Raw genomic sequence first — 27,092 nt, forward strand, 5'->3', positions numbered from 1 at the left:
CCAAACTTCGCCGCCAGGTATCCTTACCCATTGTCCAAAGGCAATGCGATATGGATGAACTGGTCAGGCAGATTTGCGTACGCTTTTCCGCCTCGCCCACTCATTCCACTGGTGGTGCGCAAACTACAGCAACACTCCTTAACACTCATTCTAGTAGCTCCAACTTGGGCCAGACAGCCATGGTACACCACACTGCTGGAACTCTCAGTAGTTCCGCACCAAAAACTACACCTCTCTCCATGCCTCTTAACCCAGAACCATGGAGAGATCCAAGACCCAGACCCAGCTCAACCTAGCGATCTGGCTCCTGAAGTCCTAGAATTCGGTTACCTTAACCTTCCTCCTGACTGTATGAACGTCATCAAAGAAGCTAGACGGCCTACCACTAGAGCATGCTATGCAGCCAAGTGGAAAAGATTTGTCATATACTGCCATAGCAACAGCACTAATCCCCTAGATGTGTCTACCCAACACATCATAGGCTAATTACTACACCTCCAAAGATGCAACCTAGCCTATACGTCTATCAGACTGCATCTTGCTGCCATTGCAGCATATCTACAAAATAGACAGCATCTCTCACTTTTCAGAGTACCTGCCATAAAGGCTTTTATGGAAGGACTCAAGAGAATAATTCCCCCCAGAGTACCACCTTCCCCGTGTGGAATTTTAACATCGTTCTCACCAGATTAATGGGGCCTCCATTTGAGCCTCTACATAAATGTGAGCTACAATTTTTAACATGCAAAACTGCCTTCCTCGTAACCATTACTTCTCTACGAAGAGTTAGTGAACTACAAGCACTAACCATTCGAGAACCTTTTCTACAGCTGCATCTGTAGAAGCCTGGCTGAAGACGGCTGAAATGCCAGAAACCGGTCCTAGGAAGCTTGTTTCCGGTCCAGGGAAGGCATGGCTTGGCAGTTCGGGCTGGACTGTTCCCATGAGGCACAGGGTCAGACTGATTTGCATATGGCCATGTCTGAACTGGGGTGGCAGAGTGGGCTAAAGAACGGTGATGGGTCAAACCCAGATCTGTTGACTGGGTGGGAGTGTTTGATTGGTTCTGATGCTCCGTCCATCACCACCCCCTTTTGTACCGCTTTGTTCGCCATAAGTTGGCAGGGTATGCTCAGACGTGAGTCCCTTGCTCACTTTGTCACTGGATTCAAGCAAGACTGGCTGAAGACGGCTGAAATGCCAGAAGCCGGTCCTAGGAAGCTTGTTTCCGGTCCAGGGAAGGCATGGCTTGGCAGTTCGGGCTGGACTGTTCCCATGAGGCACAGGGTCAGACTGATTTGCATATGGCCATGTCTGAACTGGCGATGCAGAGTGGGCTAAAGAAAGGTGATGGATCAAACCCAGATCTGTTGACTGGGTGGGAGTGTTTGATTGGTTCTGATGCTCCGTCCATCACCACCCCCCTTTGTACCGCTTTGTTCGCCATAAGTTGGCATTGTATGCTCAGATGTGAGTGCCTTGCTCACTTTGTCACTGGATTCAAGCAAGCCTGGCTGAAGACGGCTGAAATGCCCGAAACCGGTCCTAGGAAGCTTGTTTCCGGTCCAGGGAAGGCATGGCTTGGCAGTTCGGACTGGACTGTTCCCATGAGGCACAGGGTCAGACTGATTTGCATATGGCCATGTCTGAACTGGGGTGGCAGAGTGGGCTAAAGAACGGTGATGGATCAAACCCAGATCTGTTGACTGGGTGGGAGTGTTTGATTGGTTCTGATGCTCCGTCCATCACCACCCCCTTTTGTACCGCTTTGTTCGCCATAAGTTGGCAGGGTATGCTCAGACGTGAGTCCCTTGCTCACTTTGTCACTGGATTCAACAAGCCTGGCTGAAGACGGCTGAAATGCCAGAAACTGGTCCTAGGTAGCTTGTTTCCGGTCCAGGGAAGGCATGGCTTGGCAGTTCGGGCTGGACTGTTCCTATGAGGCACAGGGTCAGACTGATTTGCATATGGCCATGTCTGAACTGGGGTGGCAGAGTGGGCTAAAGAACGGTGATGGATCAAACCCAGATCTGTTGACTGGGTGGGAGTGTTTGATTGGTTCTGATGCTCCGTCCATCACCACCCCCTTTTGTACCGCTTTGTTCGCCATAAGTTGGCAGGGTATGCTCAGACGTGAGTCCCTTGCTCACTTTGTCACTGGATTCAAGCAAGCCTGGCTGAAATGCCAGAAACTGGTCCTAGGAAGCTTGTTTCAGGTCCAGGGAAGGCATGGCTTGGCAGTTCGGGCTGGACTGTTCCCATGAGGCACAGGGTCAGACTGATTAGCATATGGCCATGTCTGAACTGGGGTGGCACAGTGGGCTAAAGAACGGTGATGGATCAAACCCAGATCTGTTGACTGGGTGGGAGTGTTTGATTCTGATGCTCCGTCCATCACCACCCCCTTTTGTACCGCTGTATTCTTCTCGCAGCCACAAACAGTCGCAGAAAGAGCTCTTCACACCTTAGATGTCAAAAGAGCACTACTATACTACATAGAGAGAACAAAACCTTTTCGTAAGACCAAACAACTATTCGTGTCTTTCCCACCACCACACAAAGGCAACCCCATATCAAAATCTGGGATAGCTAGGTACATTGTCAAATGCATACATATTTGTTACCACAAGGCAAAATGTACATTATCTGTTCCTCCAAAAGCCCACTCTACACGAAAGATAGCATGGCATTTTTAGGGAACATTCCCTTAGATTATATCTGCAGAGCAGCTACATGGTCTACACCGCACACATTCACAAAACACTATTGTGTTGATGTGCAAACTAAACAACAGGCTAGTGTGGGCCAGGCTGTACTCAAAACACTATTTCAAACAACTGCACAAGATACTGGTGGTCGCCGCTAGGACGGGATACTACTTTACAATCTATGCACAGTGTGTAATCTGCAGCTCATATGCCTCGAACGGAATATGCTACTTACCAGTATGCATCTGTTCTTGGCATGTAGAGCTGCAGATCTACACACGACCACCCGCCTCCCCGGCTACCTTTATCTGTTCCATCTTTCCTGTTTCTTACTAAGCTCCATCATTTCCCTGCTGGCAAAAAAATATTTGAGGATGGAGCCGATGCCCATGCGCACTATGATCCAAAGGAGGAGTCACATACCTCGTGACTTCCAAAGACTTTCCAAGACAAAAACAAGTGCAAACATCCGGGCCCAACACCAGATGGCGATCTATGCACAGTGTGTAGATCTGCAGCTCTACATGCCAAGAACAGATGCATACTGGTAAGTAGCATATTCCTTCCTGCAGAAACATCATCCAATAAAAGAATGTGCCCAAGCCAAAACATTCCCCATCTTGAAATTGTGGCTGCAGAAATCTTGTGTCCCTACCACAAGCTCTGCTCCCCAGCAGTTCCCATTTCAAAATGTATCCACCACAAACACATTATCCCCCCAAGTGGTGGCCATACACATTGATGCCTCCAGGGTTGGCCTAGACACCAAAATAAAAGTGCCCCCATTAGTGAATGAAATAGCTAAAAAGTGGCTCATGTTTGCAAATTGGGGCAGTTTTGAACTTGTAAAGACACAGGTATACAAGGGTTTCTCAAGTTATGCAAGCCTGAGTGGATTTGAACTTGCTGCAGGCTATGTTTGTTTAAATATGAGGGAAATCACCATTAAGGTGGCCCACAGACCATAAAACAGGCTCACACACTGACTTGTCAGACCAACCCATGATTGCCCTATAAGCCAGTTTGATCCTGGGTGGCCCAAGTAAGTTATGATTCTCGGACTGTTATTTGAACATTGTGCCTCCTCAGTTTGTCTCACATTACTAGCTACTCATACTAGCTACTCACAATACTATGTCCTTTATCGGTGATGTCCTTTACATGAAAGCACAGGATGTGGATGGGAGTGGTAAAAAATTTGCAGCTGGTGCAGTTGTGAACATACTTGAAGAGAAGCACACACCAGGAAGATTAACCACCAGTGTTCAAGGGAGAGAATAAGAGATGCGACGCTTTAACAGCATTGTAGCACAGGGAGGACATGAGGGGCCAAGTTATGCAGCCATTGCAGGAGGGGAGACCAGAGGTGGCTTGTTTCTTCAGCCATCTTAGTAGGGGGGTGAAGGCATGACTGGCACACCAGTCGTTCTATAAAAGGGAAATTGGATTGTCCAGTCTCTGCAGCACGGGCCTGGAGTCCAAGCCATTTTTGCTACTTTTTGTTTCAGATTTGGCAAATGGAGAAACTGTTTCTAGCAATCAAAGAAGTGCCTTTTTATGAATTGAGTAGTGTAACAAGATTACCCACGCTTTAATATGACATTTGTAGTTCATTTTCTTTGCTAGAGGAAAAAAGGAAGTGTTCACATTTGAGTATCATGTGTTTGTAGAGAATAGTTTTAGAGATGTGAATTATGACATGTTGAAAACACTAAGCAATAAAGGAGGTGTGTCTGCCCTGACTGGAGTTGAATTAGGTGATAGTTAACATTTGGAAGTTAATCTGAAAAAGGGCACAACAGGACACTTTCCTATACTGCACAGCATATTAAAGCATAAGATTGCATCTCAAAGACACTTGATGCCAGTTGCACTTTAAAGGTTTATACCCAGCAACATGGATTGAGTTGTAGAGATGTTGGAATGTTTAGAGTCTACCTGTGTTCTGGGAATGATGCCCTTAGGTCACCAGATTTTCATTAGAGGTATTGAATTCCTCCAAGAATCGACTGGCCCTGACAAACCAACTGATGTGTTTAGAATCCTCATGGAAGCTTCTAAATCCCATGAAATCTGACCCAACCACACTTATTAAACATACCTTTGTAGGTAAACTTGGCCGCAGGGCCTTTTAAGGAAAGAAAATTAGATCAAATTAACTCATTGGTTGAAAACACTGTGGAGGGTAAAGATGTACGAACAATTGGTCTTCACTCTACTAGGACGCTATAGTAAATCATTGTAAAATAGTTCTCTTTCTCTTGCTATACCTATGAACTTGGGCCCATTATAGATACATTCTTGGGGATTCATGTTTTGATGAAATACAGTTTTTCTATGGTGGAGTAAATTAGAATAAATAGGTTTATGGAGCCCTTGATTCTAATATGTACAAGAAGGATACAAATGTGTGAGGATCTTGCGTTTATATGAACAAGGTTTAGGATTTTGAGGCTAATCTTCGAGCCTCTACACCAAGAGAGACACATCACCACAAGTTTAGAGTTTGACTCAGAAACCAGTGCACTCTATTGGGGAAAATAGTGTAAGGGGCAGAGAGAGAGAAACTGGCAGCACCTCACCAGTGTGATTAAAGGATCTCAGGCAGGTCACTCTCAGAAGGCCAAAGTTCACACGCTATCAGTATGACATGGAAACCCTATGAAAACTTTAAACAAGCGTGATTATAATAAGCAACCAAATTTGATCTCTCGTACAAAATGCTCAAGTCCAGGACTTACTAGGTTTCACAAGGAATGCTGGGAATCCATTCTGTAGCTCAGAAAGGCTGGAGACTGCAAGAGATGGCCACCCTCTGTTGGGGGATGCAGAGACAGGAAAATGCCACGTAAATATACCGGTAGTCATTCAGGTAGCAGAGCAGAGTATTCGAATATTTCACCTCAACCAAAGAGCACACGCGCACATCAACAAACTGCTAACTGTAAGAAGGTCAAGGATCAAGGAAGGAAATGGGGGGAAAACTCAAATGCGTGGGGCAGGAAACATGTTGGTCACATTATTGGTCAAGAAGCCACACATCTACGCAGTTGCAAGGAAACGGCCAACCTCCATTGCCGCTTCCTACGATCCCATAAAGCACCCACCTTCCATTTGAGCCCTGCTGTGATTGGTCCAGTGGTTACTCTGGCCTGGAGATATGGCTTATCCCTCTGTTCTCCTGCACTGAGTTGCTCTACAAAGGCTTCCCTTTCTTCATTTCCTACTCTGTTTTTCCTTACTGTCACGGGAAGCCCAGGAGCTCAAGGTGTCTCTTCCTGTTTTCCTCAAGTCAGTGGCTCTTGAAATACTGAAAGGGTTCTGCAGTACCCCCAGATTACCTGAGAGAAGTTCATAATGAGAATGGTAAATACTATGGCTCTTTCTAGTGTTTCTTTTTCAATGCAGCCTTTGCCATTTTTTCAAATCTGAGAGTCAAATGTTAATTTTAATAAAGCACAGTTCAAAGAGTTGTACCTTTTAAAAAACAATTACTGTTTTACTATTTTTCAATGAGAGATTTCACATGTCTCTGCCTGCTAATTGAAGACGATTTGCAATGTGAATTTTGGTCCAGTAAAGGGCGCGAGAGTGTATGTCAAAGGTTTACTAATCCCCAAAGAACCAAATATATATTGCAGGATTCCTTTCAACAGTTTACAAATATTGTAATCTATTTCACCACTATTGGAAGCACAAATTAGATGCAGAGTAGCACAAACTAACATCTAAATATCTAACCTGAATATGCCAGCCTTCAGTATTACGATAAATCCAATATAGATCAAGAAGGCCCCGATGCATGCCTGATATTCACGATAAGCTCACAACTTAAATTATCATTGAATGAATTTAAATGCAAATCATTTGCATGGTCAGTGGTGATCCTGAGATGTCGTTGGACGGCCCTGCTCTAATTGTTTTTAGGTAACAAGAGTAGGTTTGCTGAGATTTATGTTGCACGCTCTGTCCAAAAAAGTTCTCTGTCTCAGCCAATAGCAATCACAAGACTTTATTCATCCTCACAGTGTTCCAAGGCCATATTCTTTGGCCCACATCGCTGTGCACATGTTCCAGTATTTTCAGGAGCATTTCCCAGTGCACATTATTCTTAGGGACATTTTTCCATTTCACAGCACTGTTAAGGTATTACATCTTCTGGGAGCACATTATTTCAGATGGTAGTTTTTCTACTGGCGCTCAATTCCTTAATGTGCTTTTAAATCGTATCACATAATTTCTCCTGGTGTCTTATTCAGTAACGTCATGTGTTTAGTTGTGCTCAATACTTTCTTACCAGGACAACATTTTGAATGTTACCTCAAACCCTTGGTCAGATGTGGACTGGCTCGTTGGTTAAGATATTTTCTCAAATACTCCTTTTCAGTGAAGACTGTAAATGACAGGGCGCTACCATACCAAATTTATAGCCCATTTACTCATATGTGGCAAAATAAACTTCACAAGGCGCCACTGAATGCTATTTTGTAAAAAGAAAAGTTTATGCGAACCTGGCACCCACTGGAGGAATTGACTTGTTCACCATATTCTCTAGTTCAATAACATCAGCATTTTCTAAGACCGTTTTAAAAAATGTCTTTAATGAGCAGGTATCTCTGGGCGGCAACCCCACTCTGAGACGTGCTTCATCAGCACTGCCTCAAGGATCTTATACAAATATTTCTGTCAAAATGTTTTAAATAGTAAACATTGGGACACATATAGGCTCTCAAGATATTCAGTGTTTTTTTGTTCTTGAATGATTGTTAAATTACCATTGTTGATTTTGCAATAGGAAGTGAAAAAGAAATTGGATATGGCAGCAAGTAAGACCAAGAGCTGGAAGGACAAAGTAGCGCATCATGAAGGGTTGCTTCGATTGATACAGCCAGGTACGATCGTTATTCCCGCTCTCTTTCAATTGGTCATTAGTCTGTTTTATCTTTTTGTTCCCTTTCAACCTGTTTTTAATGTTTGCTTATTTTGGTTTTTGATGGGCTTGTGGTAACTGTTGATTTCCTTTTGCCAGAGAAGAGTGGTATTGACATATCACATTCAGATTATCAAAATCAGCTAATTATTACAAAATTACCATTCTTTAATGAAGCTATAAGACTTGTTAAAATGAATAAAGGTTGTACTGCTATGCAAGTGTATGATATGACATCTGAATAGTTTTGGTTTGTTGCTGGATGCTCTCTAGCTTGGTATTTTGCTTTGGATGCATTTTGGAACCTGCAAGATTAATTCATGGTAAATAATTGGCAAGGGTGCGGAACAGATTAATTTTAATCTGCTTGGTGCAGGGTCACCACTCTTGCCACGGGTCCTTATCAAGTAAGGAGGAATCAACAGTGGAACGAAGTACAAACCATAGGTAATTTATTAAGCATTCAGAATGATCTATGACAGTGTGTCCGCTTATTCTGAAAATAGATCCACATAGGTAGACAGTATGGGACCTCATAGCTGAAATTGTACCACATTTAGAGATTTTATGAAGCTTTCTTATATCATACATATCTTAAAACATTTTAGAAAACGGTAGTGTTTTGCTATTCCAAGGTCCACAAATCCTGCCCAGAAGTTTAAGGGATTTTTATGTGTGCCATGCAAGACCAGTTTACCATTCAAATTACTAGCTATGACTAACACAACTGCTGCGAATGTTGTATTGCAGTGAAAAGGGTTTGCCTTAACTTTCATCTCATCTGCCAAATTCCTGTTTTTCTTTCATTATCTTCACAACCTCCTCATCTGTGCAGTCACTTATCACTTAAAACTTATCACAAAAACCTTGAGCAACGTCCGCATTAGATAGAGTCGTGGAACTAGCAACAATCCTCTTTGCTCACTTTTTCCTTTAGAGTCATTGCCTTTCATTTCCATTCTTTGGTATCAAGCTTTGGCCACACCTTTTCTTTGGACCCTATCTATTTTATCATGGGCCTGCAGTTTTCTTTTCTATATTAGCACTTTTCCCTGACTCAAGTGAGTTTGGGTCTCTCTCTCTCGCTCGCTCTCTGCCCCTCCCCCTCTCTCTCCCCTGGCTGAGACTGATATGGATCTCTTAGGGAATGGACTTAGAACAATAAACTCACCAATATGCCCACGGATCCAACAACACCTGAATAAGGCTGGCAAATTGTCCACAACTTTAGAGACTGGTGCCCCAATTTTGCGGTCAATAACGTCACTTACACTGTCTTACACTGTCAGTTCGAGCATCATTTGTCGTAAACTGAGTTTTGTATGCCAACTTTCCTACATTTCTCCCTAGTTGCAATATTACTCACAAAAAGTATGTTGTTCACCTCATTAGCTAATTCACATCAGTACAATATTGGCCGCAGAAAACATTATGTATGCACCCCTGATCGTCTGCTTAACGAAAAAGAGATAACCTACTTCCCCCTGCAAAATAAATATAATTTCCATGGTATAAACATATTTAAATGCAAACCCAGTATGGAGAGCCAAAAAGTACAAAAATGAACAATCAACTTCTGCAAAACCACATCCTCCTCAAATCAAACGCCCACAAGCACTCGGGAGGAAGAGCGAACGGCTGATGGCATAGCGCTGATAGTAAAGAAAGGATGTCTGATGTTAAGAAGAACTGCTAATTTAGAGGAGTCCGGATTATGCGATTGGGCAGCCAGCCCTGCCCTTTATAAATCAACCTATATATTTTGTTACTTTGTGTTTTACCGTTTCTCCTCACTCTGCTTCTCCCTAAAAGTCCACATTTGTTTTGTATGTTTACAAAAGTCTGCCAGAGGATATAAATACGATTTACCCAGCTCCCGTCTGCAGCATTAGTAGGTTCGAGGCATGTGGGCTGCTGAATTCATATCTGTGCATAGATCGCCGCCTAGTGTTGGGTCCGGATGTTTGCACGTTGTTGTCCTGGAAGAGTCTTCGAAGTATCCTTGGATAGGTGACTCCTCCCCTGGACTACAGTGCGCATGGGCATCCTCTCCATCCTCAGATTGTTTTTTTTCCGCCATTGGGTTCGGATGTGCTATCTTAGCTCAAGTTAGGAAAATATTTTTTCGAGGCCAAAAGGCCTTTAGTTTGCGTCGGTACTGTTTATCGATCGCGTTGGAGTCGACAAACGGAAAAAAGGCATCGGCACCGACAAACCTGCTCGGCTACCGGCACCAACGACACCAAGGGCCGTACCGCCTGCTGTGTCTCGCATCGCTCCCTCGACGACACCTAAGCCTCAGGTATCGAAGACTTCGACGGTGATCTCTGCACCTCGACTCGATGAACCGCCGGCGCCGAAAAAATCCACGGCCTCTACCAGCCTGGCCGGTGCCAAGGCCTCGAAGACGCCCCAAGTACGACCTGGTGCGACGCAAGGCAGCAAAATCGCAGCTGTCCTCCAGGACACCTCGGGTTCCGGTTCGATCGGAGCTCCAGCAGCCTCTTCGGTGCCGGCCAACATTACATTCGGCTTGCCTCCGTCGACAATCCCAAAAATGTTCCAACTCAGGACACGGGTCGCCCAACCTACGGTCACACCTGCTGAGACGTCTCCGGCACGTATCATCGACGCCGACACTGGCAGGATGATTCTCCATGACCGAAGGATAACTTCGGAGCCGCCGTTGGACCCTTTTAGGATCCCACTAAAAAGGAAGTTGCCTGCAGAATCGGAACCTCTCCTTTATGAGCCCTTCCATTCATCCTACCAGGATCCACACCGGTTCTCCCCCACGCGCTCCGATACGGATGCATTGGAGGACTACATGGATGACCAAGTCCCCTACCATGTAGACACGGACCCGGATGACCAGCAGGACCCTGATCAAACTTGGGGCGACCCTGCAGACCCCAGTGCACCTCTCGATGCACAGGACCAACAACTCTATGGGGCAAAAACATCTCCTACGGAGGATACTGCGGCGTTCAACGCTCTTATTCAACGTGCTGCAAATAACCATGGGGTACAGCTTCACTCTGATACCATCGAAGATGACTTTCTAATGGACACCTTTGCATCCTCAGAAAGACATGTAAAGACTCTGCCAATGTTGAGGGGGGTCCTCAAACCAGCCAAGGACATTTTCAAAGAACCCACCAGGGCACGAGTGATAAACCCCAGGATTGATAAAAAATACAGATCAGCACCTGGGGATCCTACTTACATCAGAGGACAATTACCACTCGACTCCATCGTCGTAGCGAATGCACGCAAGAGGGCACACTCGCAAACGACAGGTGACGCTCCTCCCCCGGACAAAGAGTCCAAGGTGTTAGAAACGTCTGGCAAGCGAGTTGCCGCCCAAGCTGCCAACATATGGCGCATAGCCAACACTCAAGCGCTCCTTGCTCGCTATGATAGAGCGCACTATGACACACTGGAGCAAATATTCCAACATCTCCCTGACCAGTTCAAGGAAGGCGCAGAAATGCTCATCAGAGAAGGACAGCTACTAACGAACGCTTCCATCAAATGCGCACTAGATGCTGCAGACACGGCTGCCAGAGCCATAAACACAAGCGTCATGCTGCGACGACATGCCTGGCTACGGATCTCAGGATTCAAGCCTGAGGTACAAAGCAATATACTGAACCAGCCTGTCAACCCCGACTATTTATTCGGGCCAGAGGTTGACACCACCCTCGAAAAGATAAAAAAGGACACGGACACTGCAAAGTCCATGGGCGCCCTACAAACTCAGTCCTTTCGGAGCGGCTCCTTTCGTCGCCCCGGAAACAAGGGAGCAGGTAGAGGACAGGGGTCACAACAAACATATAACAAAGGCAATACACAGACCACCTATGATAAAAACACCCGAGGTGGATATCGTGGCTCCAGCACAAAGGGCAGAGGACGCGGCTACGGCAACACCAGGTCCTCCCCCAAGAACAAGCAGTGACGCCCTCTCCCTTCCTCCCGACCACATAACACCTGTCGGGGGAAGGCTACAAAGGTTCCTGTCCACGTGGAATTCCATCACCACGGACAGGTGGGTCAAAGATATTGTAAAATACGGTTACTGTCTGGAGTTAACCTCCACTCCACCCACAATACCACCAAGAAGCCGTCCTATGTCCTCAGAGCACTTAACGCTCTTACAGCAAGAAGTGCAAAGTATGCTCCTAAAAGGCGCTATAGAGGTCGTGCCCATCCACGAGCAGGGTGCGGGAGTGTACTCCCTCTACTTCTTAATTCCAAAAAAGGACGGGTCGCTCAGACCTATATTAGACCTGAGACCCCTGAACCAGTACATTCTTTCAGAGCACTTTCACATGCTCACTCTACAGCAAGTCCTTCCGCTTCTCAAGCAGGGAGACTTCCTAGCCACACTGGACCTCAAGGATGCGTACTTTCACAGCATGTGGAAGTGGGCCATTCAAAGGAACATATTCCTCATGGCGGAACACCTCCCTGGCAAGGACAACCAGATGGCGGACCTGCTCAGCAGACACAGCCACCAGATGCACGAGTGGGAGTTACACCCATCAGTACTCCAACCGTACTTCCAGCAGTGGGGTCATCCGGAGATAGACCTATTCGCGACAAGCGAAAACGCAAAATGCCAAAGCTTCGCCGCCAGATTCCCACATCCGCAGTCGCAGGGCAATGCGATATGGATGAACTGGTCCGGCAGATTTGCGTACGCTTTTCCCCCAGCGCCATTGATACCGCTAGTGGCCCGCAAACTCCGACAACACTCCCTAACACTCGTCCTAGTTGCTCCCACGTGGGCACGCCAGCCGTGGTACACCACCTTCCTCGAACTTTCCGTGGTGCCGCATCAAAGGCTGCGGATCAAACCCGCGCAATTGACGCAGAACCATGGAGAGGTTCAGCACCCAGATCCGCAACAGCTGAACCTGGCGATTTGGCTCCTGAAGTCCTAGAGTTTGGCTATCTCAACCTGCCACCTGACTGTATGGACATCATCAAGGAGGCCAGGAGACCCACTACCAGAGCTTGCTATGCAGCTAAATGGAAAAGGTTCGTTATTTATTGCGGTAATAATGACATCAACCCGCTGGACGCATCCATCCAAAACATCATCTGTTATGTCTTACACCTATATCGATGCAATCTGGCGTACACCTCTATACGTGTCCATTTGACCGCAATCTCAGCCTATCTGCAAACCAGGCAGCACCTCTCTCTATTCAGAGTGCCCGCCATCAAAGCATTCTTGGAAGGACTCAAACGAGTCATTCCACCAAGCCACCCACCGGCTCCAATGTGGAACCTCAACTTGGTCCTCACACGCCTGATGGGTCCACCCTTTGAACCTCTACACTCATGCGAGATTCAATTCCTTACCTGGAAAGTGGCCTTCCTTGTAGCGATCACTTCCCTAAGAAGAGTTAGTGAACTCCAGGCACTAACCGTTCAAGAGCCATTTATACAGGTTCACACCAACAGGGTCGTACTACGTACCAACCCCAAATTCATGCCCAAAGTAGTATCGCAGTTCCACATGAATCAGACTATTGAACTGCCAGTTTTCTTCCAAAACCCACAAACTGTTGCAGAAAGGGCACTGCATACACTAGATGTACGGAGGGCCCTCATGTACTACATCGATAGGACTAAACCCTTCAGGAAGACACAACAACTGTTCGTTGCCTTTGCCCCACACCACAAAGGTAACGCCATCTCCAAAGCAGGGATAGCCAGATGGATAGTTAAGTGTATTCAAATCTGTTATCAAAAAGCAAAACGCACATTAACTATTCCACCACGGGCCCACTCAACACGTAAGTTGGGGGCTTCCATGGCCTTCCTAGGAAATATTCCCCTGCATGATATATGCAGAGCAGCCACATGGTCCACTACACACACATTTACAAAACACTATTGCGTAGATGTGCAGTCAAAACAGCAGGCAGCTGTAGGACAGGCTGTTCTCAAAACACTTTTTCAGACCGCTGCAGCTGGCACGGGTAGCCGCCGCCAATAGAGGGCACTGCTGTGTATTCTATGCACAGATATGAATTCAGCAGCCCATATGCCTCGAACTGAATATGCTACTTACCAGTATGCATCTGTTCTTGGCATGTAGGGCTGCTGACATTCATATCGCCCTCCCTCCTCCCCGGCGCCTGTCGCAGCTGCAGCTCTCAGAATTACTGCAAGCATGGTCATCACTTTCTGTATCTACTCCATCACTGCCACAATGGCGAAAAACAATCTGAGGATGGAGAGGATGCCCATGCGCACTGTAGTCCAGGGGAGGAGTCACCTATCCAAGGATACTTCGAAGACTCTTCCAGGACAACAACGTGGAAACATCCGGACCCAACACTAGGCGGCGATCTATGCACAGATATGAATGTCAGCAGCCCTACATGCCAAGAACAGATGCATACTGGTAAGTAGCATATTCAATCTGTCTTCTGACAGAACACTTAAGACTGCTCTTCCTGAAAGGAAAGCTACTGTGCTGGAAATTGGCTCCTCATTTTGCAGTATTTTTCTAGTCGGTCACAGAGGCTAGACGTCAATCCTAAAGCTGGCTAGTGTGATTTCACTCAGAATGAAGCAAGGAGTTAGTCTTCATAAGCTTGGACGGAAGCATCTTTTGGGTACAAATCTTCTAAATGTATCACAGCAGTTACTCTATAAAGCCCTTCTCCAGTTGTTTGTCTCATGACCTCATTATGAGTGCTCCTGTAATTCTGCCCACATAAGAAATATGAAATCAGCTATAACGCCACAGATCCTGGCGATTACCTTCAGGTACGCCGGCTGCTGAAGGCAGTCAAAATATTTGGGTCAAAAGTCAGGGATAAATTAGGACTTTCCTAGGAAGCTGGGTATATGATATTTGATTCCTTCAATATCCATCATTTCTGTGGGTACCAGTAATGTCATAGTTTCCATAATCCAAGTAAAGTTTATTGCAAGTCAGAACACCAATACAGCTTACGAGGAAACGTCCTGCCTGGGTCTTTTCATTTAAGAAACTACTCTCCAGGTTCCAGTTGAAAGATTCTGGAACCTGAGGAACATACAACTGCTCTGAGCGAGGACAAAACTAATATACAAAAGTAAACATTACACCATACTATACAGTAAACATAACAGTACCCTCCGAGCACACACCGTAATACCTGATAATGCTTCCTACAACTTTGCAGTTACATGTGCGCTTGATATCAGTAACTCTATAGGGTAATACTGGGCCCTATAGAGGGCCACTGGGCATGAGGCACATAGAGGGTTCATAGCAGAATTCTGTATCTAGCTTAACGGCTGCCTCTGTGCCTGGAATCAGACCATACAAAATTTCAAAATACTTTTAAAACTCTCCTCTTCCGGTGAACATGCAGCCTGTTCCCCAGGTGGTTCACTGACAAAATATCGAAACCACAAATATTGTGGAACATAAATATTGTGTAAAAAATCGAGCACAAAAATATCGTTATCCTATTCTTATAAAGTAAATAACAAAAATATCGAGATAAAAATCATTCTACACTAATATCGAACACAAAAATATAGTATTTTACTATAAACTTAGTTAAACGCGATAAACATCATAATAATATAAATTTAAACACTATAAACAAAACTATGAAATTTGTGAGAATAATACATATACTATTTCCACTCCAATGTCTGCAACAGTAGGGAAATTGTTGCCTCAGGAGGGGAAATAATTTACTATTTCCACTCCAGTCTGTGCAACAGTGAGGAAAGCATTGGATAATTTACTATTCCCACTCCGGTCTGTGCAACAGTAGGGAAAGCATTGGATAATTTATAGGACTGGGCTAAATTTCCGTTCCGCTCGCGGAAATTGCGATAATTTGACATTTTCGCGTTCCGCGGAGAGCGCGAAAATGTCAAAATTTCCGCATTACGCAGTTTAGCGATAATTTGGTTCCTGCTCGCGCTGTAAAATAATACATTCTCGCGCGCGCGCGAACGCCTTACCTGGATCCCCGCGTTCGCCGACAAGTTTTCCCGATCCGGTCGTGTTCTCCACAAGATGTTGGATTGTTGGTAGCCATTTGCGCTGTCTCGCGACAGTTCGCGCCCGCAGTAACTTTCATGTGTCGCGCGATCACGTCACTCTTCTCGCGATCATGCACCGCGAGAAGAGTGAAAACAAGATGGCCGCGCCCGCAAGCAACCTCATGGGTAAGTTGGCGAGCCGCGAACACGCAGAAAATACCGCGAACGGGCGGGAAAAAACTTCCGCATCTTCGCGATATTTACGCGTGTTTGCGGAGATTTTAAACATTTTCGCGATAATTTGCGAAAGGCGCTTTCGCAAATTCCGCCCAAACCCTAATAATTTACTATTCCCGCTCCAATCTGTGCAACAGTGGGGAAAGCATTGGACTCAGGAGGGGAAATAATTTACTATTCCAACTGCAGTCTGTGCAACAGTGGGGAAAGCATTGGATAATTTACTATTCCCACTCCAGTCTGTGCAACAGTGGGGAAAGCATTGGACTCAGGAGGGGGAATAATTTACTATTCCCACTCAAGTCTGTGCAACAGTAGAGAGAGAGTAGTTCACTTCAAACAAATACAATATTTTAACAACTACATTAAATAACAAATATAAATATTTAAAATATATATATTCTTTAAATAAAAACAATTGTTTAGTACATTGTTTCATAAGCATTTTAAATTAAAACAAATAATAATATGAAAATACCACATTATATTTTCACAATTATAAAAACTAACAAATATGTTATGTACAATTAAAAAGCATAAAACACATTACATAATAAATAACCAATATTTTGTTTACTGTTCCTTAAATAACTTCTAACCCTATACTGATTAACAATTAATTATTTTAATTAATTACATTCACGCCCTTTACCCCTACAAAAACCATAACATACAGCAAAGATATTGATTAAAAAATTCAATTAATTACACAATCTTCATAATTATCAATTAAATAATTACTATTTAAACATTAATTATTAAATTATAATAAAATTACTTCCCACGTTTACCCCTACAAACCCCACAACCAGCAACTAAAACTTGACATAATTTTAAAAACATTATACACAATAAACATAATTATCAATTAAATAATTAATATTTGTTATTAATGAATTATAATTAATTTACTCCCCACCCTATACCCCTATAAACCCCCCAACCCGCTTTGGCACTAAAAATACAAATAGACTATTAAAATGAAATTGAATTTAAAAACAACTAAATATTAACTGACTATGCAAAAAAAAAATAGCAATAATAATACAAACAATTTATAACATATACAATTAAAATATCAACTAACATGCTTAAAAATATTTTTTAAACTATATTAACATTTTGTAAACGATATTAACAAAATAGATATTTTTAACATCTATATTAACAACAGATATTTTTAACATAAATATTACTTAACTTAAAATCGATATTCTTGTCAATTATATTTTCGCACACAATATTTGGAACTCAGTATTTTTGCTCCTTGATATTTCTTTTTTTATATTTTGTCTGAATACCTCCCCTGATATACCTCCTCATCCTGCTATGGCCATCCACCGTAAAAAAACGGGCTCTTTTTTAGGCTGACTATTTTTGCCGCCTTTCTGTAATCCCCGCCTCCTTCAATGGTGTTCTGGAGCTGACACTTGGCAGCATAATCCCTATGTAAAAAAATATTTTAATTATTGTACTTCCATTGCCTAAGCAGGCTTTTCACAAGCTACCCCTCAGTTTCCACTGGCTAGCAAAAATAACACACCTAGCAATTTGAAACTGCTACCTCTGCTCCACACTCCCAGTCCCGCACACCCGATCACGATGCGACTGCCACCATGGCGGTAGTATCTTGATCATTAACATTGCGCCAGTGCTGCTTAGAGCATCACCTGCCACGATGTCAATATGCCATGTTGAGCATTTCACAGCACTACGTGGCAGGCACCACACGGTGCCTGCCACGTAGTGGTGTGAAATGTAGGGGGTACCACGGGTACCCCCCAAGTGCACCCTCACCTTCCCCAACACAAGGGGGTCCCGCAACGGCTCCCCAAACCCAATCCCCGCCAGCCTTTCCATGGCGGTTCCACCCTAATGGAAAGGCTGGCTACAGCCAACATCGTAATTTGGCGACGGTGCCTGCTAGGCTCCGCCAGCATTGTAATGACGAAGCCCGCTCCGCAAGGCAATCGTAACGATTGCCTGTGGCGGTTCCGTGGCGGACGGTCTTTGCGACCACCACGGTCGCGGTCGGATTCCCCCACCATCCTAATTTGGCGGGGGAAATCGTGGTCGGAGGACGGAAGGACCGCCTCTGCATGGCTTGCAGTGGCGGTCCTTCAGCCATCCTATTGAGCCCTTAAGTACCTTTTGGCTTTGCTGAATGGGCCAGTTTTTCCATCACTGTGTGCAGAGTATTTGTCTTTGGCTCTTCAGTATTTCGACTGCCGGGGCATATTTCCACCATACTGTTGTGTTTCACAATGTTACAGTGATGTAATGTTGCTGGCTCAGTTTACTCCACCTGGACACATGTTCATTGGAAAGAAAAATCCTAAAAAATTGATAGCGCTCTAGATGAACTGGTGACATTTTGGCACCTCTGGAGACTTGGCATAATTTACTTGTTTACAGTCTTGTACCAGATAAGTTTTCAAAGGAATTGGGCAACCTGAATCCATCCGCTCGTGAAACTTATTCACAAGTACTTCCTGTTCTGAAGCCCTTTTTTGTGTGCATTAAAGGGGACTCTCACTTACAAGCACAGCCGTCTGTTGGGTATCTGTTGCTTTCCTTGTACGCTTGTTTTGAAAGCATTTGAGGCCCTTAGGAGGGCCAACCACCACGGAAACCGTCACAAGGAGGCTCGCTCGGGGTCTCCTGCGTATGCAGGAGGTTTATACTGCTTGCCATGATTGAGCCTTCCTAACAGTCGTTCATTCGCAGAGTCGTGGCTTTCAATTTGATGAAAATTTGATGTAAAAGGTCTTACTAGCGTGCACATGCTGTAAGAAACATACACTAAATAAATCTTTAAGCTGTCTGGCGGCTGCACTTGGGGGCGTGGCCTAACACATTTTAAATGGAATCCTTATTAATTCCTGCATAGAAGCAGGCTTTGCAGAGAGAATAAATAAGTTAGCTACATTTAATTTTTAATGTTATTGTTGAAATGCTTTTTTATTGTAGGAGAGCCTCTTGATGGCTGTAATTAATCGTAGTAACATTATAATTATATTGCTTAATTAAGGATTTTGAGATAATTGCAGAGTTTTAGATGGGTAGCGGTCAATAACGACAACAGTGTTAAAAAATGCATCAAATAGACAGCAAGAGCAAACCCCTAGCTAGAGAGCTCAACGTTAATAGCTTTCCATCTACAATTTGATGCTGTGTCTGACCGCACCAAGTTCACTCTTACTGCACAGCTAATCGCTGGGATCAGCTGGACCCAGACCCCTTTTTCCCAGGGGAACTGTTTATGGTGTCAGAGGGCTGTTGTGGGTATCTCTGCTACTTTCTCCAGCTCTTCTTGAGACTTACAGCTCACCCATTGGGTGCTTTAGGAGAGAAAGACAGAGATGAGAGAGGAAGAAGGGAGCGGGACGGTTTGAAGCGGTATACCAGGGCTTTGGGTTCCCAGTCCAGTCCTGCAGTGACCCGTGGCTGACAGGGAAGAGACCGGGACACCATCTGCCCACCACCCTAGGGTCTGTGAGAGCCTCATGGGGTTCTACTAGGCGGGTGAGGCAAGGGGTTCATCATCCCTCATTCCGCTGCATCACAGAGGTCCGGGGCGGTATGGTAAGCGAGCTCTCCCGCGACATCACAGTAGTGAAAACCACTTCAGTGTTTCACTGCTGTTCTTTAAGGGAGCGAACAGTGAATTTTAATCCAGCACTCGCAAAGCACAACACATGCATAGATGTTGTCTCGACCTGCTTATAATGTGGCTTTCTTGTTAGACGCTGCTCTGACTGCACACACTTCTGTTGCTTGAATGCTGCTTGGTGTGTACGCTTCACAGGTGTTTGAAGACAATATTGGGATTGTGCTGACTCCGTTGTATGCTCCAAGCAACGCACATTTTCCCCCTGTATTAGTGGTGCTTCCAAACCTGCCACTTTATATGGATATATAGTCGGCATGTCGCAGCTTTGAATCTTCTTAAGATGATTCCAAAGATGTATGTGCTTGCTGCAGAAAACAGGTTACTCTGTGGAGCACAGGTTTGAATCTTCTCAAGAGAATTCAAAGGGTGTATGTGCTTGCTGCAGAAAACTGAGGTTACTCTGTGGAGCACAGGTTTGAATCTTCTCAAGAGAATTCAAAGGGTGTATGTGCTTGCTGCAGAAAACTGAGGTTACTCTGTGGAGCACAGGTTTGAATCTTCTCAAGAGAATTCAAAGGGTGCATGTGCTTGCTGCAGAAAACTGAGGTTACTCTGTGGAGCACAGGTTTGAATCTTCTCAAGAGAATTCAAAGGGTGTATGTGCTTGCTGCAGAAAACTGAGGTTACTCTGTGGAGCACAGGTTTGAATCTTCTCAAGAGAATTCAAAGGGTGTATGTGCTTGCTGCAGAAAACTGAGGTTACTCTGTGGAGCACAGGTTTGAATCTTCTCAAGAGAATTCAATTGTCGCAGAGCACTGAGGTTAACCTTTGGGTCGCAGGTTTGGATCTTGTTTAGAGCTCAATGGGATTGCGCTTTTGCTCCAGAGATCAGCAATAACCTGCTGGCCACGAGTTCCATTCCAACTAAGATCGCGAAGTAGATTATCTGCCCATTGGAAAGACATGTAAGTAACTGGGGGAGAGAATTTGGCCTAACGGCTAGGGTGGCCAACCTCGAAGCTGGGGAACCGGATTCGAGCTTCGGCAGGGACGCTCAACATTCTGTGATTCTGGGCAATCACTTAATCTCCCCGTGCCTAACAAAAAATATCAATGTGTCCGTCTGTAATGTAACTGGCGCTCATGTAAAGCGCTCTGATACCTTCGGGTCTAGTTTGCGCTAAATAAAACTCCACACAAAAAAACTGTCCGGAGAAACCCTGTACTCACTGCAAGACTAAATCTGTAATTCTTCTTATGTCACTGTTGCATAAAACATCCATTCACCTGAAAGCCGGATGCACCATATCTTTTAGCAGTTTCTCCCATTCTTTATCACTCCTATTTTGGTCATTTTTGCTTTGGAAATCTTTTGCCATGTTAGAGAGAATCAGCCCCTATATTGCTTTTCTCTCTCTGTACATCAGATTGTGAATTGAATGACAATCTGTCTTATTTTCTTTTTACCTCGGACTTTATTTCTCTAGATATCCTTCTGGGTGTGAAGGTAAAGTGGAGGGAGGAGTGACAGCATTCACGTGCACTCCCTATGACCTCTCGCATCTTTCACCAGCTCACACATCCTTAACAACCAAAAATACCAGTATTTCACTGAAGCCTTATTAGAAATGTTAAATTCCAGAAAAAAGCAAAACAAAACCTAAAAACAATGAGCTAGGAAGTCCCAGACATCCATATGTTGCACTGGGCTACTGTATGACTTCTGCCTTTGTCGTACCGTTTCTACTTTCTCAGTAGGAACTATTTGTTTGTTGGACAACATAAACGTCGAGATGGTGCCAGACTGATTCAGTGCACCCTATCAGGTTATGTTTTTGTTTTTTTTCTTTTTTTTTTGAAAAACCTTTATTCTTGAAAACATGGACACAGCTATTTAGCCGACATCCCGGAGGTTCGGCAGCTTTGAGAAAGCAAACAAGGAAACGTCCACAGTGCATAGAGGAGAAGCAAAAAAGGTTCTATTTTAAATAAACACAAACTCACACAAAACCCCAGCAAGGCGAAGGACACTGAATACCACTGGTGATTGCCCCTCAGGGGAGAGCAGACCCCCGTCGTCTAACAGTCACAACACTGTGTTAAGAGGAAAAAGGGGGGAAAAGCAGAGGCCCAAAAAGTCAATTATCAATCAGATACATATACAAATGCTGGAAAGAATGTTAAGGAGAGAGCTGTTCATCGGGGGGATCCAAATCAGGGGCAAGACATATGCCACCCCTATACTGGTTCCACCTCCCCCAAATGGCATGCCACTTCCGGGGGCGCCCTCTAGCACAATATACTGTCTTTTCCCTCAGCATACTCCAGTCCATGTTTTCTTTCCACGCAGTCAATGTGGGGGGACCCGCTGAGCCCCACAGGCGCGCGATGTCTCGCTTAGCCACCATATTACCCAGGGTCACCCACTGGGTCTGTCCCACATCGTGATCGGTAGGCCCCCAAACATTCAGGAGACAGCACCGCGCCTCCGGCTGCATAACAATGCCCGTCACCTCCCCCATCACCGTATGGACTCTCCTCCAGAATTCCATGATAACGCCACATTCCCAAATGATATGCATAAAGGTACCCACCATACCGCATCCCCTCCTACATAAACCCTCCTCCGAGAATCCCATACGAACCAGCCTAGGCCCCGTGACATAGGTTCTGTGGAGTATTTTGAGCTGCACCAGCCTCAGTCGTGATGGGATCGCGACCTCCTTAGGAGAGGAGACCGCAGACTGCCAATCCTCGTCATCCAGTTCGAGCCCGTCCCTAGTCCACTGGTCCCTCAGCCCCAACAGCAGGTCCGCCCGAACATTTATCAATTTCTTATATATGAGAGAAATCGTACTCTCCGGCATATGGCCGTCAAGGATCCGATCTTCCAATGGAGAGGACTCAGGCACCTTCTCTCCGTCTACGAGAACTGATCGCAGGGCATGACGCACTTGAACATAGCGGAAGAACTCGGATTTCCCCAACTCATACTCCTGCTGCAGCTCTTCAAAGGACTTCACCCTCCCCTTAATCAGCAAATCTCCAACCCTGGAGATTCCAATCAAGTCCCATTTATCAAAACCTTTCGTATGCCAGAGCCTCCCCAATTTTTCAGATTCAAACAACGGGGTAGCTAGGGTGAGCCTATCCTTCCAGCCCAACGAGTCAGTCGCCAACCTCCACACGTGCACCGCCACCCCCGTGGGCCCCGTGAGGGACGAGTCCAGCGCCCGAGAGTACAACGCTCTATGATAATTACCGCCGCGCAGCAACCATCGGTCCATGGCATAGCCGGGGCTTAGAGCCGGACCATAGAAACCATGATTAATCGCGCTCAACTGGGTGGCCCAATAATAGCGTCGAATGTCCGGAAGCGCAATACCCCCGTCGTACCACGGAAGCGTCAACTTAGCAATCGCTATGCGCGGCCTACCATCCCACAACAACGATCGTTGGAGGCTTTCAACCTCCCGAAAGTAACTGGCCGGTACCCAATCAAGGGTATTCTGCAAAGCATAGAGGAACCGGGGGAGAGACATCATTTTAAACAAGGCGGCGCGCCCAACGAGGGAGAGCGGCAGCTTCCGCCAGCCCGCAACATCCGGCCGCAAGCGCGCCAGTGGGGGGAGCAGGTTTCTCTCATACCGCAGGGTGGAGTCAGTGGAGATAAAAATCCCCAGGTACACAAAGCCCTGCTGGGCAATCTGGATCGAACACGTTCGCGGGACAGGCGGAACCTCGCCGCTTAGAACATACAAATACGATTTACTCCAATTGATGACGAGACCCGAGTTCCTGCCAAAGGACGTCAGAACGTCACAAACCACTATAAGCGAGTTCTTGGGCGAGGCGAGATATAACAGGATGTCATCGGCATAGAGCGATATACGGTCCTCGTGCTCGGGCGACCACCTAAGTCCACGTATATCCGGATGCCAGCGTATCCACGCCGCCAGCGGCTCGAGGGCAAGGGCGAACAACAAAGGCGACAAGGGGCACCCCTGCCGAGTTCCCCTCCCAAGCTGGAACGGAGTCGACGCCCGCCCGTTTACCACTACACTCGCAAGGGGACCCTCATACAGCAACCTCACCCAGCTCAAAAAAACCAGGGCCAAAACCGAACTTGGCAAGCACTGCCCACAGATATGCCCATTCCACCGTATCAAAAGCCATCGTGGCATCGAGAGATGCCACAATAGCTGGTTCTCGGATCGTGCCCGCCCTGGCAATCACTCCATGGAGGCGCCGAAGGTTCAACGCAGTGTTACGGTGCGGGATAAAGCCGGATTGATCCGGATGGATCAAGTCTCCGAGCACCCTGACCAAGCGGCCTGCCAGAATTTTAGCCAGAATTTTCGGCTCAGCATTAAGGAGTGATATTGGCCGATAGGAGGAACACTTATCTCGGGGTTTACCCTCCTTGTGTATTACAACAATCGTCGCCAGTCTCTGGTCCAACGGAAGGGACCCTCCCCCCCGCGCCTCCACAAACATGGCGCGCAGGTGAGGGGCAACCCTATCCGGAACAGCTTATACAAGTCAATCGGCAAACCATTAGGGCCTGAGGCCTTACCCGAGTTCAGCGCACGGATGGCACCCGCCACCTCATCGACCGTTATGTCTCCATCGAGGTCGTCCCTATCTACGTCAGACAGGCAGGGCAGATCAATGTCCCGCAGGAGGTCAAGCGAGTCCTCGGTCGGCCTATCCGAAACTGAGGCATAAACCATACGGGAATAATCCGAAAAACACTGTACTATCCCCTCAGGGTCAACAACTACCTCTCCCCCCTCTCTCGTCAGTTCCGGCACCACTCTATTAACCCGTTCTTTTTTGTCCAGCCAAGCTAGGAGCTTCCCGGCCTTATCCCCAACATCATACAAGCGGCCCTGCTGTTCCCTACTGAGGGTCTTGGCGGCATTAGTCACCAGGTCCTTATATTCGGCTTGCTTCAGGCTCAGCTCATGCAGTGAGGCCTCTGTAACCTCCTCCTCCAGGGCCACCTCTAAAGCCGCGATCTCCTCAACCTGCATAACCTCGCCATCTCTCCGCCGCTTGGCCGCCACTACCAGGGAGAGGGCCTCTCCCCTCAGCACAGTCTTAAATGCTTCCCACAACGACACGGCCGAGTCAACAGACCCCTGGTTGTCCTTAAAAAAGTGATCAACTGTCTTCAACAGTGCACTGCGCATCTTGGGGTCCCAAAAGTACCAGGGGTTAATAGGAGCATCCCTGCCCCCTCCCTCGCGCCCGACATCCAGCCGGACCCACACTGGCGAATGATCCGATATGCCCCGCGCCATATGCCTGGCCTCAGATACCAATGAGGCATGCGCAGCCAAGGTGAGCAGGTAATCAATCCTAGAGAGGCTACCATGCGCCCCGGAGTGGAAGGTGTATTGGCTCTGTGTGGGGTGCCGGAGCCTCCAGCAGTCTACCAGGCCGAGTGTGTCTAGGAAGTCTGGAAGCCACTTCTGAGCCCCCCCGGTGTCCCTGGGCGGGTACCTATCCAGCAGCCCAGAGCCGACAGCATTGAAATCACCCCCCACCACTAGCATACCCTCCGGGAGGTCCAACAAGGCCCTACCCAGATCTGTAAACGTGGAGGCCTGCAGGGCAGGAGGGACATAGACCGAAACCAAAACCAAAGTTCTTCCTTCCCACCTCCCCGCCACCGCCACAAACCTCCCCCTATCATCAAAAATGGTGGAGTTCACCTCAAACGGTAGTGAAGCTCTAACTAGGATGCCCACACCCCTGGATCCAGAGGAGAATCCCGAGTGAGCTATGAATTTGTAACCTTTCCTATTAAGAGCATGGCAAGTATTACCTATAAGGTGTGTCTCCTGCAGTAGGACGACATCCGGCAAAGACCGTTTCAAGAACTGCAGGACTATCCCCCGCTTAATGCGATCCCCCAAACCATTAACATTCCAGCTAAGAACGTTTAAACCCCTACCCCCCATCCCCACACCACAAGAGACCCACCCCACACCCGAAGAGCCACCATGGAAAAATCCTGACAATGAGTACTGCACCTTGCAAAAACAAACCCCCCAACGACAAACCCAAAATCCCAACTATCCCCCCCACCCTGCACCCCTGCTGCAGCTTACAAAGCCCCCCCAACTTGCAGTGTGCCTGTCGCCCTACCAAAACCCAAATCTACAAAAAGTACCCTGAGGGAGGAAAGAGCTCCCATCGTCCTCCCGCAACCCTCCGTATTGTACTGCAATCAGTTCAAGTCATCATCCGGAACCAAATCAAGTCAGTCCGGCTCCAAAGGCATCAACCCTGCCCATCCCGGCCACTGTCCCCATCTGTGGCGGCATCTTCACCAGTCCGTCGTCGGGGCAAAGCGTCCAGCCATTCACCGGCCATAGCAGGCGACTCAAAGAAGAAAGTTCGGTCTTCATACACCACCCGTAATCTGGCAGGGAAAAGCATGGCATACTTCAGGTCCCTCTCCCGAAGCCGTCTCTTCACCCCCAGGAAGCTCAGCCTTTGCTTTTGCACCAGCTGGGTGAAGTCAGGATAGAAACTCACCGACGCGTTCTGAAAAGGGACCGGGCCCGTCACCCGAGATGCTTGCAGGATAGCGTCCCGATCTCGGAAGTGAAAGAGCCTGGCGACAATCGGTCTCGGTGGAGCTCCCACCTTGGGCCTCCCACCTGGCACTCTGTGGGCTCGCTCAACTGCGAAGAACTTCCCAAGGCCCTTAGGCTTCAGATGGTTAAGCACCAAGTCCTCCACGAGAAGGTCCACCGAAACCTCGTCCGAGGACTCCGGGACCCCGATAATGCGCACGTTGTTGCGCCTGGCCCGGCTCTCAAAGTCCTCGAGCCGACGGGCGGAGAGGTCACTCTCGGCCCGCAGCTTACGAACCTCAGTCTGAAGTTCCGAGACATAGTCAGCGAGGCCCGTGGTCTTGAGATCAAGGGTTTTTACCCGTTCATTAGTTTTGCCCAAGTCCGCGCGGATCAGGTTAACGTCCACCAAGATGGTATCCACTTTGTGCGCCAGGGCATCGAACTGTCTCCCAATCGAGGCCTGCATCCCTTCGAGCGCGCCCATGACGTCCTGCAACGAGAGCTCCGAGGCCGGGGGTGAGGCAGTCTTCTGTCCATCCAGCGACTGGCTCGATCCACCGGGCGACCCCTTCTGCTGGGCATACCGATCCATGTTATTAGCTTGAGTATAGGCTCCCCGCCTGGTAGCCTTGGGTTTCAGACGATCCACCTCTGCTTTACCCGACATGTCTGGCTCCAAGCAGCCCGGTGCCAAAAGACGGCCCTCTCTCAGGTAGAGGGAGCAGGAGAAGTCAGATCTGCAATAGCCCGCCAGGGTAGGGCGCAGAGCGTCCAGAGGATAATAAAGCAGCCGAAAGCACTCCCAGGCCAAGGCAGACAAAGGGCGAGAAAGTGAAAGGACGGGATCTTCCGTCCGACAGTTCACACCTCGCCTGGCCGCTGTTGTTCAATTAGAGGTCGGGCATCCTGCCAACGCCAGCCCCTGGCATCCCTCGAAGACAGGCCTCAATCTTCCGCCGTGCACAACTCCGGTTCCCGGTGGGCGATCCGAACTCGG

General features: G+C 46.9%; 1 protein-coding gene across 1 annotated transcript in view; it reads left to right on the top strand.

The window, feature by feature from the left end:
* SWAP70 (switching B cell complex subunit SWAP70) overlaps window positions 1–27,092 on the top strand; it is a 405,015-nt gene that overhangs the window by 331,296 nt on the left and 46,627 nt on the right. The window contains exon 11 of the mRNA XM_085648164.1: window positions 7,504–7,600. Coding sequence (XP_085504290.1) covers window positions 7,504–7,600 — 97 coding nt within the window. The remainder of the gene's footprint in view (window positions 1–7,503; window positions 7,601–27,092) is intronic.

Source organism: Triturus cristatus, chromosome 3_2 (genome assembly GCF_964204655.1).
Source record: "Triturus cristatus chromosome 3_2, aTriCri1.1, whole genome shotgun sequence".
NCBI lineage: Eukaryota > Metazoa > Chordata > Amphibia > Caudata > Salamandridae > Triturus > Triturus cristatus.